General features: G+C 34.3%; 1 protein-coding gene across 1 annotated transcript in view; it reads left to right on the top strand.

Moving 5' to 3' along the window:
• LOC128995471 (ras-specific guanine nucleotide-releasing factor RalGPS2-like) overlaps positions 1–19,823 on the top strand; it is a 35,240-nt gene that overhangs the window by 9,087 nt on the left and 6,330 nt on the right. The window contains exons 2-9 of the mRNA XM_054420490.1: positions 82–178; positions 3,747–3,895; positions 4,998–5,088; positions 8,181–8,345; positions 10,293–10,456; positions 11,023–11,165; positions 12,063–12,288; positions 13,374–13,553. Of these exons, the coding sequence (XP_054276465.1) occupies positions 104–178; positions 3,747–3,895; positions 4,998–5,088; positions 8,181–8,345; positions 10,293–10,456; positions 11,023–11,165; positions 12,063–12,288; positions 13,374–13,553 (1,193 nt within the window). The 5' untranslated portion in view covers positions 82–103. The remainder of the gene's footprint in view (positions 1–81; positions 179–3,746; positions 3,896–4,997; positions 5,089–8,180; positions 8,346–10,292; positions 10,457–11,022; positions 11,166–12,062; positions 12,289–13,373; positions 13,554–19,823) is intronic.

The raw sequence follows: 19,823 nt of genomic DNA, 5'->3' as shown, positions 1-19,823 counted from the left end.
AATGTAAAATAATTATTTTGGTTTTACTTCTTGTAGGCATTAACTTGTTTGTAATAGTATTGTATTTATCTTTTGTTCTAGGAATAATTCCTTATGTGCTCTCATGGCAAAAATGAAATATTCAGAGATGTCAAGGGACATCTCCTGCGACAGTCTCTCTACTCTTCGGCTCATAGAGGTGAACCACTATACAGTAGCCTCTTCATTCCATGATATGGAGTGGTTGTGGATTGAATGCTAACCTAACCTAATATGCCCGCGAAAAACTAAATATTGACTTTGAATGTAGATAGTTAATCTAAAAAAGGTTTATGTAGGCCCAATATTATACGTTACTAGTCCTGAAAGTAACTTAGGTGTTCACTGGATGAGTGTGGTTGTTCCTTTGTGAGACGAATGCGAATGTGGGATTACCATACAAGTCTGGTAAACACATTTTGGACGAGTGGTACAATTGTATTTTATGCCATACTACCTTAACAATAAAAAAAAAAACTGTACAAATCCTTAGTATATATTCCCACCACAATCGCTACAGTAGAACCCCTCATATCCGGCCACCACGGAACAAAGCCCCCTGGCCAGATAAACCAACCTACTATGAAAGTGACAATTTCATACCTAATCATAATTTATGTAATCAATATATGCAGTTAAAAGTATCGTTCAAGTATGTTCTGCGATTATTTTTAGGATAATAAACATGTTTGTCATTTAAACATCTTCTGTCATTTATTTATTTATTGCATTTGATTATTAATGTTTATGTTTTGACGCAACTACAGTCGACGCACAGGCTCGCTGCCCATGTCGGCTTATTCCATATAAACATGTACGCTTTTTTAAACATAGATGTAATGTAAAGGTTAATTTTATTTTATTCTTAAATTCACTTATGTTTTTTCCTCCTTTAAATATTTGAGTACATATTCTGTATATACTTTGTTGGAATAAAGAAATAATTCATTCATTCATTCATTCATTCATTGTAAAAATAAAAAAAATAAATTTGTAGGTTAAAGTTGTTAAGTAATGAACATACAAATATTATTACTGGTAACCATAACCTTTTACATCACAATAAAGGTAAAAATTGCAATACATTTACCTTGTAGATCATTAGAACTTGATTGGTACGGTACATACAATTCTAATCAACTATCTAATCCATTTTGTAAAATACAACAATTTAAATGTACTATACCATAGATTAATAGAATAAATATAGACCGTCAGCTGTGCTGCGGTTAGCAGAAGTTTTGGCGTCCACCGCTAGGTTTGCCGTGTAGTTACGGCGCACACTGCTGCAGCATCTGCTGGTCGCATACGGCTCCTGCGCTCCCCGCCTGCAGCGGTGTGCGCCGTAACTACACGGCAAACCCTAGTGGTGGGCGCCGGAACCTTCCTTTGACAGTCTATATTTATTCTATTTGTCTATGACTGTACTAACCCCACTTTGAAAACAATCAACCAACTGTTCAGAGGTTAGGCCAACTAGCTCAACTGAGTGACACAGTAAAATTTATTTACAAACAGATAAATAGTAAGAACTCTCAAGTCACAAAGACTAGTGCTTGCATCTACACGTCTGCAAGCTGTGAGAAAACTATTTATTATTGGCTTCCTAGAAGGGGTCAGATAAAGAGGAGACCGTTAAAATCAAGGCTGGATATCAGTGGCTCTACTGTACTCATAACCTCTAAGAGAGGTTATGTTTTTGTTTATAACCACTCATTGCCAAAATTATTCAGCTGGTGTCCGGTAAAAACTCATTACAGTATAGTTATAAGTCATGAACCCCATTTGATTAGTTTTCTGGACGAAATCCTTGCATGGGCAGTTCGTAAAAACAGTGTGTAGTAAAAACATTTTAAATACAGTGTTCATGTATTTTAACTTTGTTTCGAACATGTCTATTTTATAAAACAAATTAGTAAACTTAATGGCAACAATTAAAACACATACTAAATGTAACTTAGTAGCTACTTATTGGCAGTAAACAGTGACTGATTCAGTGGTCAGTGAAGTAAACAAAGGCTATAATAAGTTATAATCTAACTGTAACGTGGGCCTTCCAACTCTAAACATTTTGTGATCTGCTGAATAACCTACATTCAACTTACAATGGTAATACATAAGGTATATTTTGATTTTTTACAATAGTGTTGAATCTGCAGCGTGATTAATCCACCTGTAGACAATTGGGAGTCTGCTGTAATCACAGCTAATGAAATTAGGTAACATCGTTTCAACCTAATTGGTAATAGGCATGATCAGTCAACCTTTGCAAAGAGTTTTGATATAAAAATGTAAATACTTTTTTTGTTAATATTATTGGAAAGTTTTACCATGCAGTTTTACTAAGCATACTAATATTTATTGTGGTCATGATTGTACTCTTGATTAATTAAAATTGAGTTTGGAGATCCTTGGAAAATTTTGTTTTTAGTCATTGTCTTCCAGTTGTAGCCAATCTTCTGTATGTATCAGATGGGTTCTGTTGTTTATAGTCCAGTCAATGAATGATCCAAAAGTAGGTGTAGAGTGCGTGAGCAGGTAACTAAGCGATTCCTTCAGAAACTTGTTCAGGGGGCTTAGGGTGTTAACATACCAAAAGTCCTGACTCCTAGGTGGTGAGCCAGGGGGTGGAGGGGGGGAAAAGGGGGGGAAAAAGGTACGTATTTTGGGTTTTTTGATTATATCTCGAAAACTATCAACTTTTTGTATACTATAGTAAATTATAAAATTGAAGAAGATTAAATTTTCTACAAGAAAAGTATATAATGTGTTTATTTTGGTTCAACAGATTACGAGTTATAACTTATTTAATTGATATCTTTTTAAAATACTCCTTCCATAAGAAATACATGTAAATTAGTATGCGAAATGGGGCGAATCCTATCCGCCCAAAGGAAATATAACTGATATTCTGGAAATCTTGACCAAATTTCCAGTAATTTAACACTTAAATCATGAAATTTTGTCAAAAATTAAAGCGAGGGTGAGCGTTTAAAAATGGGATGATTTAAGGTTTTTTTTTATATTTCCAATAAAAAAACACCAAAAGTCGACATTTTGTTACCTCGCCCTCGCCTTAATTTTGGATCAATTTTAATGATTAAAGTGTCAAATTACTGGAAATTTTGTCAAGATTTCCAGAATATCATTTATATTTCCTTTGGGCGGATAGGATTCGCCCCATTTCGCATACTAATTTACATGTATTTCTTATGGAAGGAGTATTTTAATAAGATATCAATTAAATAAGTTATAACTCGTAATCTGTTGAACCAAAATAAACACATTATATACTTTTCTTGTAGAAAATTTAATCTTCTTCAATTTTATAATTTACTATAGTATACAAAAAGTTGATAGTTTTCGAGATATAATCAAAAAACCCAAAATGCGTACCTTTTTCCTCCCCTTTTCCCCCCCTCCACCCCCTGGCTCACCACCTAGGAGTCAGGACTTTTGGTATGTTAACACCCTAAGCCCCCTGAACAAGTTTCTGAAGGAATCGCTTAGTTAACTGCTCACGCACTCTACACCTCATTCCTTGACTGGACTATTAACCCAGATTTGAATGTGTTGAATCATGTGAGTTAGCCCCAAAATACTTGTAAATTATAATCCATTGGTTTTGTGTTCTTTTAGTAGTTTTTTTTTGTTTTTAAAGTTAATGACGTATGCATTTCTAGTATGTTCTTGGTGAACAACAATACAGGTTAGGCCTATTTTTTCAGGAGAAACATGAAAAAAAGACAAGAGATTGTGACATTGAGCCTGTGACACTTCCTAAAAATACTCCGAATAAGATCTCTCCAAAGAAGATCTCTCGCACTTCAACTGCGGAATCAATCAGTACAGCGTTGCCTTGTTATGACAATCTCGGGTAAATATTTCACTTCAAGTTAGATTTGTAACATAGGCTATAATTTAACTACAAAGTCTATTCCACAATAAAGTTCGGCCAAAGTTTCTGTACACGTGCCCAAAACTGGTCGGGTCTTGGTGAGGTGTTGGCGGGGGTACTTTTGTGAAAACATTTGTGTCTTCTTTGTCACTCAGTGTAACTGACTCACCCCTACTCCCAGCTCTGCCAATGACTGTCACCCATATGTTTTAGTTCGGCTAGTAGCAACTTGTCCGCGTGCACAGAATTTTTGGCCAAACTGTACAGAGTGTCCAAAAACAAAAAGTCATGGGTCGGTTAAATATTTTTTGAAATATTGAAAATAGAGCTACAAAACTAAGATTTTCATCTGACTCCTAGTGGCCCGTTCCCCTGAGGAAGGAGCGGATCACTGAATATGTGATAAAATAGATTTTTTTGTGCAAAGTTTTGTAGTTCTATTTGAAATATTAGAAAAATATTTAACCTACTCGGGACTTTTTGGACATCCTGTGTATTCCTACTAATTATTAATAGCTACCGAACAAGGTTTTAAATTCCAGTTACACTGTCGAATATCATGAGAAGTTTGATGCCGTGGCAATATGACATTCAGCATTGTTAGCTGCTTGTAGCACTGAGCCGGCCGAGCTGAAACTGTACCGAATCATGTTTACAATCAAAGTATGGTTGGCAGATCACAGTCTTTCGCTCACTGTAAGCAAAACCAAGATTGTGATTCTGACCAAAAAGCGGTTTTACACCATTGTGCCATTGAAGGTGGGGGACGTCGGTCCAAACTGTTTGTGCCGCCAAGTACTTTGTGTCATGTTAGACAGTAAGCTCAGCTGGCGAGACCATCTACTGTACAAGGCCGCTAAGGTGATTTCTTCTCTTAACTGCGTAATGGCCAAAGTCTGAGGTCCTCTGTTCAGTTGAAGCAGACTGTTGTGTAGTTGCCTAACACGGATGTTAACCATAGATCGGTCTATCGAGGCTACTGTAGAACCACATGCTCCCAAAAGTAGGTCCATTGGCATTATTTGTAAACTTTCTCATTACTGGTGATCTCCCTATAACACAAGAACTTGACTTTTTCCAGTGCCACAGGAGTCCAGTCGCAATCTAACAGCAAATCACAGAGTTTACCAGCCCAGGTGTCTCTGCGGTCTATGGACCAACTTGTCTTGGAGGTGAGTATTGTTGCTAAAGGCGCTTTAGCATGAGGCCAGTCGGCAGGTAGGCTACCTCAGGCAGGTTGCATCAGGTAGCTTGGAATCCATTATCTGAGGCTGGTAACCTGACTGCCTACATGCCTTGTGTGACACGGTTGAACAGTTTAGTCACTGTGTGGTGTCTGAGGGTGGGGAAACAACAGAAGTTTTGTTTGGAAACAATGAGAAGTTGTTCACAAAGCTCAGTAGGCCTAGGTATGAACAGTAGTCACAAAACTTAAATGGGTTCGGACCGCTTTCCCTAAAAAGTATTTGACTTCTTTTCAAAAATGCCACTGGCGTAGATACGAGCGAAAAAAAAAAAAATTGTCCACAAATCTTAGTACCTAAATTAATTACCAGTTAGTCTCTGGTATTTATTGTCGATTGTCTACTGTGTGGTTGGGAGATTGGGAAAATTCAATAACAGGAGCTTTGTTTGGAAAACTGATTGTCTAGCTGTGTATTGTCAAAAGATAATTATCTCCAAAAATGTGTAATAAATTGGTAATAAAAATGAATCCCTTTTTTGACGGTATTCCATAACTCAAGAAAGAGTGCACCAGATTGGATGATTCTTTTTTTGGTGTGTTCCTTAGTGCCAGGGGAAGGTTTATAAGGGGGAAATTTATAATCCGTCCAACTGTAATTTAGTAATTTGATTAAAAAAAAAAAAATGCCTTTACATTAGCATTGGAGGAAAATGTTTTCATTAAACTGTAAGATACAATAACATGTGTTAATTTTTAACCAAAAGGTGAGTGAACGTAGCGAATAAACTTCAACCAGGATGTGATTGAGTGATGCGAACGAGCTCATCTTGAAGCAAATTGACAATAAATCAGTAAAATTGCTAGGAATCCATATTGACCAGAAGCTGAATTGGATTGAGCATACAAACTTTTTATGTAGTAAATTGGCTAAAACTGTATTTTTATTTAACAAATTAAAGAACAATGTAAGTGAACAAATTATTCTAAATTGTTATTACGCATTTTTCCATTCTCACCTACAATATGGTGTTCTCTTATGGGGTAACTCTGTAGGAGCCAAAACCGTTTTCAAATGGCAAAGGAAAGCAGTCAGGTGCATTAGAGGAACAATGCCCAGGGAAGATTGCAAAGCAGATTTTAAGGCCCTAAATATCCTAACCCATCTTTATACATTTTAAATTGCTTATTATACGTAAAAGAGAATATAGACCAGTATAGCATCCGATCTGACATACATAAACATTACACAAGAAATAGCCATCATCTCAACTTACTACTTACAAGACTTACACTTACACACAATAGCTACAAATATCTTAGTATACAATTTTTTAATAAATTTCCCCCTTCTGCAATAACGATTCCAATAAAAAAATTCAAAACGGTCCTTGATTCATGGTTAAAATTAAAATGTTTTTACTCTGTAGATAAGTCCTTGGAAGTTTTAGATATAAGTTTTTAAATAATTTATTTAAGATCAAGGTTCCTGTTATTTATTCCATGACTATGTTTAATGCTTCAATGACAAGATGCCATTTGACAATGTCAATTGCTTTTGTAGAGCTGAAAGACAATAAAAAGATTTGATTTGATTTGAAAATGAACGAGCATTTGACATAAAACCACATTAGGACAGGATGACCTGTCGGGCCAGCTAGTTTAAAATAAATATCTTCAATAGAAATTCAGTTTGTTTCTTCTTTGCAAATTTATGTGTTCAAGGTTTAAAAAATCAATTAGTTATTGGTTCCTAGAAGTCTTTACACAAATCATGTTAAGACTTAAGTATTGGAATTTTCGCTCCTTTAAACAACTCCAAAGTCTTAATTTTTTACTTATCAACACATCATTAAACTTCCTCTAATAGATTTCTAGGAACTATAAATCTAATTTGTACAGAATGACAACTTTGACCAAATGTATGATAAAATTGAGCAAAGCTTTATCTGAGTGCTATCAGAAAGATTTGTCATGACAAAACAACGATATTAGTAATACCACAGCTATTTATTCGTTAGGTTTATTGTTTGTTCTGGGCAAAATGACAATCTGATTCACCTTCTGGTAAAATGATTTTTACTCAGCAAAATATACCACCACGGTTATTTCTGGTTTCAGTTCACAAAAATCATGTAAGTCCATTTTTTAAATTTAGAACTTTTGGACCTTATATTATTTCAGCGTACATTATATATTGGCATACACTTGACACTTTTTGATAAAATACAACATGCATGAATTCATTGAATTTCAGTAATTAATAAATTGCATTAAATAAATTAGTCATATTGATTTGAATACACTTCCATAGTTGATTTTTAAAATGTTCAGACTTTTAATTCAAAATCATGTTCAATAAATAGTTGAGTTGACTAAAAAAAATTCAGTTGAGCTGTGTCCGTCGTGGTCGTTGTGCGTATCCCACATGCATATTTATGTGCCATCATATTCATAAGTAATACCAACACACTTTCACTTTCATGTGTCTGGTAGTCAAGATTAGAACTTAATACTAGGGGTTTTCCTCAGTACAGCATTTTACTTGGTACAAATTGGGTGTTGAACCATTCAGTAGTCAGAGTCATTCAGACCAATTGCTACCTACCAATTAGCAGATAGTCAAACATTTTGATAGTTGGATTTTTACAAAAATTTAGGGTATTTTATAGAAAACAGGCCTAATTGAACCAATCTTTTGCTATCCCAATCGCAGATCGTGTCTACAAAGATTTTGCAATTGGAAAATCCACACTTTCACCCCAATCGCAGCCAGGGGATGATGACGATTGCCAGAGACGATGATCATGTCTACAACACCATGGACGATTTTTCCGTGATCACAACTTCTGCTTCCTTTAACATCTTTTCTTATGACTTTTTTTAGATTTAAAAAAAATCTTTCTGTAAGAGATTTGGATAGGCCTAGTTTAAAGTTTGAATAGCTGGAGTTCTACTGTATATCTATGAAAAATCGTTGTGGCTTAATAGGTTAAAGAAAAAAAAAATCCTTTAGAACTGTAATTAGATTGAGATTTTTATCCGCCACACCGATATAAAGCTAGATCTGTTCTTTTGCAGGCGTTACGAGTATCTGCGGAGGATTTTGCATCTCAACTCACTCTCCTCGACCTTCAAGTCTTTGTTCAGATCACTCCAGACGAGCTGGTGTCTTGTGCATGGAACAAAAAGAACAAACTACTCGTTGCACCCAACGTCGTGGCGTTTACCAAACGATTTAACCATGTGAGCTTGCTTTGAATAGATAGGCTCACTCAAATGTTTGACTATAGAGAATTAGACTTATCCTTCCCCTTGTGTTAAAGGAAGAATAATGGAAATAAATGTTGTTGAATTGAGCCGCAAGTGTGCTGATATCAATTATTATTTCTGCCCTATGCACCGACTTTTTCACCAAGCCATACTAAAAGAACACCTTACCACAAAACTACAGTATCTTTATACCACATTAATTATCAAAGTATCAACAACGAAGAGAGAAAACATAATTTTGACAAGAGCTTAATTCTGTTAGTGGCTCATTCAATTTGGTTCTATTTATATTAAGAATTAACTACAGGTATGGCTACCCTTGTATCTAATAGTCACTGCTCAAATGTTTAAAATCTTAACTGAGAAATTTCATACTATTTAAATTTTGTATGAATCTCGAATCAAAATTGAATGCATTTTACTTTGTTGAAACAAGGCCACACTAAAATAAACAGGCCGTAACTTAATGCTCGTCAAGCATGACGTCACGATAGAAGACGGCAATGACGTAGGTAGTTATTTATTTTCCAAGGAAAGATTAAAACAAGGGTACTTTCCTGTTAAAGGGAACATTCATTATTATCGATGATTTTTTTTCGATATGTCAATATTAACAAATTGAAACATATCAGCTGACAACTACGAAAAATATTGTTCAGTATCAACAAACACTAATGAAATGAAACTGTTCTAGAAAAAATAATCTAACATAACTAACCAAACTTGCTGTAACATTCAAAAGTGCCGTGTTTATAACTTGCCTTTTATATTCAAACCCAAACGAAATTTTTTAAATGGTACAGCAAGTTTAGTTGGTTATGTTAGGTTAGCTTAGAACAGTTTCATTTCTTAATCCATATAACAGACTATTTTAGCCTAAACAAGATCAGTTAGTTGTTGTCAATTTGTAATGGATCGGAAAACAAAAACATCGATATATCGAGAAAAAAATCATCGATAATAATAATGAATGTTCCCTTTAACAGGAAAGTACCAAAACAAGCAGCTGATCACAAACGGCAAACATTACGTCATTGCCGTCTTCTATCCTGACATCATGCTTGACGAGTATTACGGCCTGTTTTTTTAGTGTGGCCTTGGTTGAAACCACCAAAAATATTGGATTGTGTAATGGTTTAGGTTAATATGATTTAGGCTACCTAGTAAAAAATTACAGTCTATTCAAGAGTTATTGGTTTGTGAAATTTTGAAATTGAATGTATTTTGGATCTTGAAATATAAAATTCATAACTTTAACTCAATTAAGTGTAGTCTACCGTATATGTAAACAAAATCTGAACACTACTAAACACAATTTTGCACTTAATGAATCACAATGAAATGAACCGAGGGTCATAAAGGATTATGGATGATCGTCATGTACATCACAAAGCGGTTCCTGTTTGATAAAAGTTCTTATATTATGGGCAGTAGGATATGGATCCATATAAAGCTACAGTAAATATTTTTAGTGTAAAATTCTTAATTGAAAGCAAGATTCAGTACTCACTCAGACCATTTACCCTTTTGGACCGGATTAAATGAACAATTAAATGCCTGTGCTATGTTTGCGTCATTCATAAATAGTTATTGTTTTTGTCCAAAGCAAATGGGAATCTTGACTGAGTTTTACCATAGACAAAAATAATTAAATATAGACTGTCAGCTGTGCTGCGGTAACCATAGGTTCTGGTGCACACCGCTGGGAGTGCCATGTAGTTACGGCCTACGCTCTAAGTAACTACACGGCGCTCCCAGCGGAGTGCGCCAGAACCTATGGTAAACACAGCACGGCTGACAGTCTATACCTATTTAATTCTTTTTGTATATGGTTTTACCGACTCAACCAATTTATTTTTTTTAAAAGGTTCAAGGTTATCGCACAGTTTATTATTTTTAAATTTTGTTTAATGATTGCAGGTCAGTTTTTGGACAGTCCAAGAAGTGTTGAGTGGAACTTCTCCAAAGCATAGAGCAGAAATACTATCTCACTTCATAAAAATTGGCAAAAGGCTCTATGAACTGAACAATTTTCATTCCCTGTTTGCTGTTGTATCTGCTCTCCAAAGTGTTTCTGTTTATAGGTAAGAAAAATTTTACAATTCACTTATTAATTTGAAAATGTTAACTTGTTGTAGATGGCTGACCAGGGTGAACTTTTTAATCACAAATATGTTAAAGACGTGTTCTGTGAACATGAAAGTATCACAGGATTTGTGTCCCAGTTTCAGATATTTGCATTTGATCACTTCAGCATTTAGGCTCGTCTCGATTCTGCTTTAAAATCGACTTTCACTCACCTTTTATTATTAATCTTTAATTTATTAAGATAAAGCATAGCCTAAAAAGAATGATTTTTTTTCTAATGCTTCCCAAACATACATACTACTACAAAAATACTACAGGATCACAATGTAATGTATTTCATTCCATAGAAATACTGTCTTTGTCCATCTTAAGAAATGGTCCTGGTAAATCAGCTTCAAAAGTTGTATTAAACATGTGTTGTTAATGATCTGTGAATGCATAAAACAAGAAATGCTCTCATTGTTGTGTTAAATTAAATGCTGTTACTAAAAAATTATTAAAAGACATGCGTAATATAATTCCTTGTTAGATAGATACATTTATTTATGCATTGTGCTTTCAGATTAACAAAAACATGGAACCTTGTATCAAAAAAGGACAAGAGTACTTTTGATAAGTTGGCTGAAGTATTCTCTGACACTGACAACTGGAGGAATCTACGAGAACACATGGAAAATTTGAAACTGCCGTGTATTCCATATTTAGGTAAAGTGGAAATTGTGTATTCGTAGCGGTTTCAGTTTTGATAAAATCAGGTAAAGACAAGATGTGGCTGGAAGGTTTTGTCCATTTTAAAATGGAAGGAGGTCCTGAATATGATTCTTCTTTGGCTTTCTTCCAGGCCTTGTCTAACCATAAACTCTTCTTAAAAACATGTCCAAGTGAAATAAAGCCTTCATTGATGTTTTAGGATTCAATACTTCCAATATGAGCTAGCTTAGATTCAAAACTTAGACAGTAATATTTTATTCTACGAAGACATTTATAATCTTTTATAAATCCAATCTTAAGATGGACAAGTCCCAAAATTTCAGGAAATTTTCGGGAAAAAAATATTCCAGATTTTCGGGACGGGATTACGTTAGATTCGGGAATTTTTCGGGACGGGATTTGATCCGATCGTTGGCGATTTTGCCGCTCTCGCGAGAGATGTTCACGATAGTTCCGCGAACATAGAAGGCAAAGTCATTTCGTCGATCGGGCCAAGACCGCGAGTTATTTCGAAAACTGCAAGTCACAAGTTTCTAAACCCGTAAATTTTTACCCATTTTTTGGTTTTTGTAGATCAGTGCCACTTCTTCATCTGTACTCACTGTAGTAGTTGTAAATAAGGATCCATTGACTGTTGCTCGTTAAAATAAATCATACTAGATTATGGTTGTTATACCATTTTGGAATGTTGAGGGGTATTTGAGGTGAGTCAAGCATGACATTTTTGACTTGAGCCTTATGCCATACAGTGAAACTACACCTTGTATTTAAACTCTTCCTCGATGTTTTCCACCTTAAATTAGGATTGTTTGTTTCCAGCCACATCTCATATTTAACTGTTTTAAAACATCTACCTTGTTTAACTGATGTTTAACTTTTTTTTTATTTCAGGAGTTTTTTTAACGGATCTAGTCTACATAGATATGGCCCACCCTCACATGGGAGGTCTCGAGCCTGAACAAAGAAAGCTGAAGATGAACAATATTTTACGGATTGTCTCAAACCTACAACAGTCTCAGTACCCTCACCTCTTGCCTTTACCACATATCCAGAGATATTTGCATTCTGTGCGATATATCGATGAACTGCAAAAGTTTGTTGAAGATGACAATTACAAGTGAGTTTTTTACACACATTTTTGTCTGTGTTTTTTTATTGTGAAACGCTGGTGATAAGTACAATTTGTAGCAATGAGTGATATAAAAGTGTGAGACATACAATCGTGATTGTTGTATCTGTCTGTTTCAACAAATGTATGATGAGGCTTATGTTTTTATAAGTCTCATGTGTGGGTAACTCCTTCGACCCCAAATAACCCTAAAAAGTAACCTACAAAGCACCAACTGAAGTACCTTGTTCAATCCTAAAAATGTTCAAAGATTCAAAATGACAAAGTAGCTTTTTCATGGGTTGAAACTAAACTCAGCTGTTGCTGATCATTGAACTATTATTTGCAGATGATTAGGCTACTAAGCTACCTGTACCAGCTACCTGTTATTGTTGCAGCCCTGGAACTGTTATATATCAAATATTTGGTTTTACATTACCTTTTATCAGTTCCAAAAGTATCCTTCGTCAATGTGTTAAATGTTTCGGCGAGCTGCCATTGTCATTCACTTCATTTCAGGAATATACAATAATTCTGCTTGAATAGCTTCGTTCTCATTACACGACAAACAACATTTACACACAACATATAAATAAATACTTTTAGTTTGATAGGCCTATCACAAGTATACAACATTGCCGGTACAAGAGCGGGAACAGACTGTCGGTGGAGGGTTCAAGTGAATGCTATCTTAGTGAAAATATGAAACATGTTGTAGTACAGTCTTGGCTTTCTGTTGAGAGCAACCAAGACCATGAATCAGATGACAAAGAATATTGTGATGACTTAAGCCTACGAAAGAAAAGTTTATTACATGTGACACTCGTATGTTGTGTATTTTTACAAATTTTCATCCTTCAAGATTTGTTGTTTCTTGGGTCGAACTCCATATCGTGGAACGACATAAAAACTTGTTATTTACTAATCGTGACGATAGAAAATGTCTGCAATAATCCCTTCAATATTATCTCTCGACTATTTTGGTAAAGTTAAGTCTTCTATATGTTAAGTTGCTGAATTTCACTGCCTCATAGAGTATATTTGAGGCTAAGCATAGATTGTGATTGGCTAAATTCTTTAAATAATTTGCGCAGGCTGTCACTGAGACTAGAACCACCGTCGCCAGCCCCGAGCTCGTCAAGTTCGCGAGAGTCAGTCAGTGAGTTGGCAACCGTAGCGAGTCTCAACCTGTCCCCTGCCAAACCTTCGCTGCGACTGCAACCCGTCATCAAGTTTGTCCCCGGTCACCGCAAGAGCCGTAGTCTTGGGACCAAGTGAGTACACTTGTTATTTTTAACATTTAGGGGTTTTTAAATTAATAAAACCATTGACTATAAAACTCAGCTAGCTTACCTGAAGCTAGCTTATCAGTCCAAGATAGATACATTATAAAAGTCACACAATTTATAATTCACATTTTGTGCACATCGTTTACTCTCGATAGTATGACACGTATGGGATCTGGGGAATGTCAGATTACCAAAAGTTTTAGATTTTGTAAAATATAACTAAGTTTAGCCAGAGTTAAGAAAAGTAAACTTCTGAAGCTTTTTATCTTGATTGATCTTTTTATGTATTCCTCGAATACTGGGCGTTCGAAAGACAGGTTGTGAATTCATTTATTGCATTGAATTGCCAAGAGTGTCAGACTATCAACAGTCACATTCGCAACACACATAGTTTACAAGTTAGTAGTGCAACAAATTTGTTGTTGAGAAATCTGTGGCAATTCCTGGTAGTCAGCTTATTCAGTTTGCTCAATAAACTGGTTAAACCATTCCATCTTCTAAGAACTTGCTGATTCCATGTCTCTTAACTATTTAACACAATTAATGTATACAGTCAAACCTTGACCTAACCAGAGTCCTGCCAATCTGTACCTCGCTAGTCCAAAACCCGCTAATCCATTTTTTCTGTTGGGGGAAGAAGGTTACTCTATAGGTAAAAATAAGCTTTGTCACAGAAAACGTACTACTATAACCCAGAATGCCAACCGCATGGTAAAAAGCATTAAGTGTTTTGAGAGAACTTTGCCTGTCAATCCGTAGGCAGCGCCACCAGCGTTGCTATGCTATTGCATGGCAATGCTGGTGGCGCTGCCTACGGATTGACAGGCAAAGCTCTCTCAAACTGCTTAATGCTTTTTACCATGCGGTTGGCATTCTGGGTTATAGTAGTACGTTTTCTGTGGCTTTGTGTTCTTCCAGCCGTATTTGTCCAGCCAATCGGGAAACCAAGATTCGTGCGTGAATTTTGACAACCAGAAAAAAGACCCTGAATCATACGCGAATTTTGTATAGAACTGGTAAAATTATAATAATTAGTAATAGTATATTTTAAAGGGTTCATTCTTTACCGCCATTCCTTAAGAACATGATTGCAGGATATGATAGTACATTACAGGCTTTGTCGCGATCGCACAAGACAATCATTGTGTCGCAGAAATGTTATTTGTTAACAAGAGACAATCACAGTGTTGTCATGTTCAAGAGAACATGAGAGTGTTTGAGTTTTCATGATCGTGGGAACAGTGAATAGCTGTTTAAAGCCATAAAAATACATTTTTTAAAGGCAATTTTACTGAACTCCTGGTTAATCTGAACAATTTGGTCAGTAATCCAAAATGTCCTCATTAGTTTAGATCATCAGGACTCTGGTGTAGTCACAAATTTCTTGAAGTATTTTTTTTTCTTCTCGGATTAGTTTTAGTGTTTAGTTTAACAAATCTGGGGTTTTAAAAATTCTTTTTAAAGAATTTCCAAAAAACTTGAAGGAAAAATCTACATTTTGAAACAATTTCACAGAAAAAAACCTCTGTTAACAAAATGAGCGTATAAGAGTTACTTTTCAAACTCCAGTAAAACGAAATTAAACAAAAACAAATCTATTGATTCAACTTGTATTGTAACTTTTAAATCCGATGTTATTAGCGTTTTTAAAAGATTATTTTAGTGATACTGTAGCTTGCTTTTTGTTTCACTTAGGCCTACTGTATCCTACACTCTTCAGTGTGTTACACCTCTTTAGTAATTGTTGACATAAATATAGTTACTAATTAGGTAAGGAGATACCATCAATCACCTATGTATGGTTTAACCATTTTATACCACGTTGACCAACTGGTTCTGAGATCAGTTCAAGCTTTAGGTCCACTTATAAAGTACAGAAGTAACATTAAGTTTTGAATTTGATGTTACCTAGCCCCTCTTATTAATATACAGGGTGTTTTTTTAAAAACTTGCAACTTTATTTATGTAAAAACCGCAATAGATAGAAATATGCAGTTGGCGGTAATGAACTCCTAATAATGAACTCCTGTAATGTGGCGGTAATGTCTATTGACGTAGGGGGCACAATTTTTTTGAATTCAACGTTACATTCACATTCCCCCCCTGCCCCCAACTTAATTTTTTTAAACAGCAAGGTACCCCTTGTGACATATCAAATAAAAGAGCATAAAGAAAGAAAATGTTTGATGAAAAAAATTGAAAATCGGTTCATAAATGTGTGAGATATTCCCCCCCTCCCCCCCCCCCCCGGAACTTAATTTTTTTTTAATAGCAAGGTACCCCTTGTGACATATCAAATGAAAGAGCATGAAAAAAGAAAATGTTTGGTGAAAAAAAAATTAAAATCGGCTCATGAATTTGTGAGATAATCCCCCCCTTTTCCCCTACCCATAACTTGTTTTTTAATAGCAAGGTACCCGCCCTTGTAACATATAAAATGAAAAATAAATTTTACCAAACATTTTCTTTTGTCATGCTCTTTTATTTGATATGTCACAAGGGGTACCTTGCTATTAAAAAAAATTAAGTTCCGGGGAGGGGGGGGGGGAAATATCTCGCAAATTTATGAACCGATTTTCAATTTTTTTTCATCAAACATTTTCTTTTTTCATGCTCTTTCATTTGATATGTCACAAGGGGTACATTGCTATTAAAAAAAATTAAGTTGGGGGCAGGGGGGGGGGAAGGTGGGGAATGTGAATGTAACGTTGAATTCAAAGCATTTGGGCCCCCTACGTCAATAGATGATTCCCGCAAACTGCATATTTCTATCTATTGCGGTTCTTACATAAATAAAGATGCAAGTTTTTAAAAAAACACCCTGTATATATTCGTCCAAGAGTTGTTTGATCCTCAGAAAAAATGGCATATAAAATTCATAACTTATGTTGTACGGTATATGTTTCTTACGTTTTAACTTACTGTAAATTCCTTACAACATCTGATTTCTATTGCTTCCAACATAATTATGTTAAGCCAAAATCAACAACTATAAGTAAAAGCTTCACTTTGTTTCATTTAAATTATATCTGTTGTAAATTTGGATTTTTTTGTTAGAGTGAAAACAAACAACCCAAGTTTGTTTTAAATTTGGTCATGATGAGGAATGCCCTTGTGGATATAACAAACCTTGTAACCCAGTAACCTTGTTATACAAATCAGGGTCTACCTTGCATGAAATGGGGTAGTAGGTTTCTTTTTTTTATGTTGTTTGTAATAGTACCGAGTTGCTAAATCCAAATTTTCGACCTCGGCGACCTTCCGGATCACCTCCAAAAAGCTTAAAAATCGGCAGAATTACGCACAATTTTTACGTTTGTCCGATTTTGACCCTGAAGCATCACTTTTTCATCAAGAACAACCATAATCATTTTTAAAGTATATTATATTACCTATCATATAAGACCAAAATGGTTATTACAGGCCTAATAGTTTTCAAGATATGACTCCGCAAACAACGGCTAAAATTACCAAATTTTGAATTTTTTTTTTAAGTTTGGCTAACGTTAACCCTTAAGCAAAACTTTATCGTTATTTTTCATTAAAACAACCATAATTACTTTGAAACTGCATTAAATTACTCACAATTTAAGACCAAAATGGTGATTATAGGCCTAACACATTGAGAGATATGCCTCTTCAAGGTTTATAAAATCTTCCATAAATGTTTGTTTTTTAAGATTCAACTTTCAATTTATTCAATCTGGTCAAGTTTTATAAAAGAACCATAACAATAAATAAACAAATTTATTTCATTTCAAGTACAGATTGTGTTATAACAATTTATTTTTAAATTAATTTAAAATAGTAATTTAAAATTAATTTATTATAAATTGAAATAAATCTATTGTATCTATCTACATAAACACACACGTACATTGTTACAATAATTGGTTCTCGGACAGGCCTGTGACGAACGGTATTCATTCATTTTACGTAGTTTTGATTTTAAATTAACTGTTTACAACATAGAAATACCTAATAATGGCTTAAATACTATGATTTTGAATACAGATATGGCTTCTGTAATAGCATAAAGAAAGTATAAAAGGATTACAATCATATTTTTTCCAAATAAACCCCATTTAAGGGGTCAAAAACATTACGTAAATTGATTAATTAGGCCTAACACATTTTGTGTCTTAAACTTTGAAATGCTTAAAATTGGCTTAAATATTATAATTTTGAATACAATTATGGTTTTTTTTTAATTGCATAAAAAGTGTATAAAATGAATACAACTAAAAGGTATACAAATAAAGCTCATTTAATAGGTGAAAAACATTACGTAACAGATTTTGCGTAACAGATTTTCTGATTTCAACTTTAAAATGGTAAAAAAGCTTAAATTTAATAATTTTGAATAGGATAATCTTACTAATATTATAAATGTGAAAGTTTGTGTGTTTGTTTGTTTGTTTGTTTGTTTGAAGTTCAATCACGCATAAACCACTGAACGGATTGGGCTGAAATTTGGCATGATGATAGCTTACATTCCCGATTAACATATAGGCATATTCTTATCTCAAAAATCCTTTCGGGCTCCGCCCCAGTGGCTCTGTAATTCCCCATGTTAACCTTATGAGTATTCATATTTAAAGGGAATTAAAGAACTTAGTCAGCTGTTTCAACTAAAAAAGTTGGTTCTATGATATGGAAAATCATTAAAAAGTTATAAGATTTACCAACAGGGTGCAGCATTATTTTTTTTGCATTTATGAAAACAGCTAATTTGAACTAAGCAGCAACAAAAAACTGTGATTCGCAATGAGAACTGTCAAAGTAGGATTGTTTACAATTTTTCATTTCATGAATAATTTGTGATATTTTTCTCTATTGTTTAGGTGAAGTGGTAGAACAATATGGCTATGGTAGATGTGTAATACTATAGAATACTGTAAATTTTAAAAAGCAAATTTTATCAAACTCTGTCTTCCTTTATTGCAAACGCAAAGCTTGAGTAACTGCAATAAGCATTTTATACTATTCCAACCCCGTACGAAGGACGGGTACTCTGCTAGTGGTATTATAAATTACACAAAGAGTATATAAATGGAATACAATTCTGACTTAAACAAAAAAATCATATTTAATGAGTGCAAAACATCACGTAAACAAAATACTCAAATTATTTTTGCTAACATTTTACTTTATTTGTTTATTTCCTTGCAGTTCATATATTTTTAACGCTTGAAAATGCTTTATTACTGAAGGACTATATACTTAATGGTATAGAACCAATTTAGACTATAAAAAGTCAATAGTTTGCTTCATAATTCAAAAACAAAGTCAGATTTACAAGAATTTAAGCGAGTTTTGTTGTGCAAACCATACATTATTTGTTAATATTTTTCAAATTATTCACGATTGACTTTTTAAAACCTCATATATCAAAAGAGTACTAGTTGGAGCAAGGTAAGAAACTAAAAAATACCAATAAAAACCTATGGTTTACGCAAGAATTAAGTTTTAACATAGGAAAGAGCTAAAGACCACCCACAGTGCCAAGGGGACTATGGACACCTGAGGTCACTATTACCATAGAAAACGTACTGGTTATAGTAGTACGTTTTCTGTGCTATTACCTACAAACAACCATGATATGACTCATGATGACATATAGTTTTTTTTTTTGTCAGATATTGTAGATATTTGAATCATATACATCCTGCAGTTAATCCCATACTGATGGGTTGAAGCGTTCAAAAGTTATAGGACTTTGAAATTTCAAATTGAGAAAACTTTTTTCACCCAAAAAATCATATTATTGGTCTTAATTTCAATTGAATTCTCGAAATTTGTTACAATTTGTCCTCTTGATTTAATGCTTAAAGGTAAAGCATACCTAAAGGTTGTTTAATCTTATTCCTTATCAAGAAATTGTGAACATTCATAGGCATGCAGGCAGGCAGATCCAGTGTAAGAGTTCCTTATCAGGTTCATGTAAGGATACCTATACCCATGTCCTTCTAGTGTCAGTGCTGTAGTTTGAACAAGTTGGTCCTTCCCCCCACTACTGCTCAATTCATACAGCACAGACAGGACAGGAGGTCCTGAGGAATGCCAGTAAATCCTGGCATAAAAGAAGTAATATATTGCATGGCAGAACGACAGCAAAGTTGAAACCTTTTTTCACTGTTGCATCTTCATTCTTTATATCAATTTCTCTTGATAGTACTGTATAAACATTTTAATTACAATAGATTTCTTCCATAAAAAACGTATAATATGTTGTTGAAATGAAATAAATTTGTT

Source organism: Macrosteles quadrilineatus, unplaced genomic scaffold, assembly GCF_028750875.1.
Source record: "Macrosteles quadrilineatus isolate MER2022 unplaced genomic scaffold, UCM_ALF_1.0 Scaffold_5__1_contigs__length_97177068, whole genome shotgun sequence".
Taxonomy (NCBI): Eukaryota; Metazoa; Arthropoda; class Insecta; order Hemiptera; family Cicadellidae; genus Macrosteles; species Macrosteles quadrilineatus.
The sequence above is the reverse complement of the archived record's forward strand: the minus strand, read 5'-3'. Positions and strand labels throughout refer to the sequence as shown.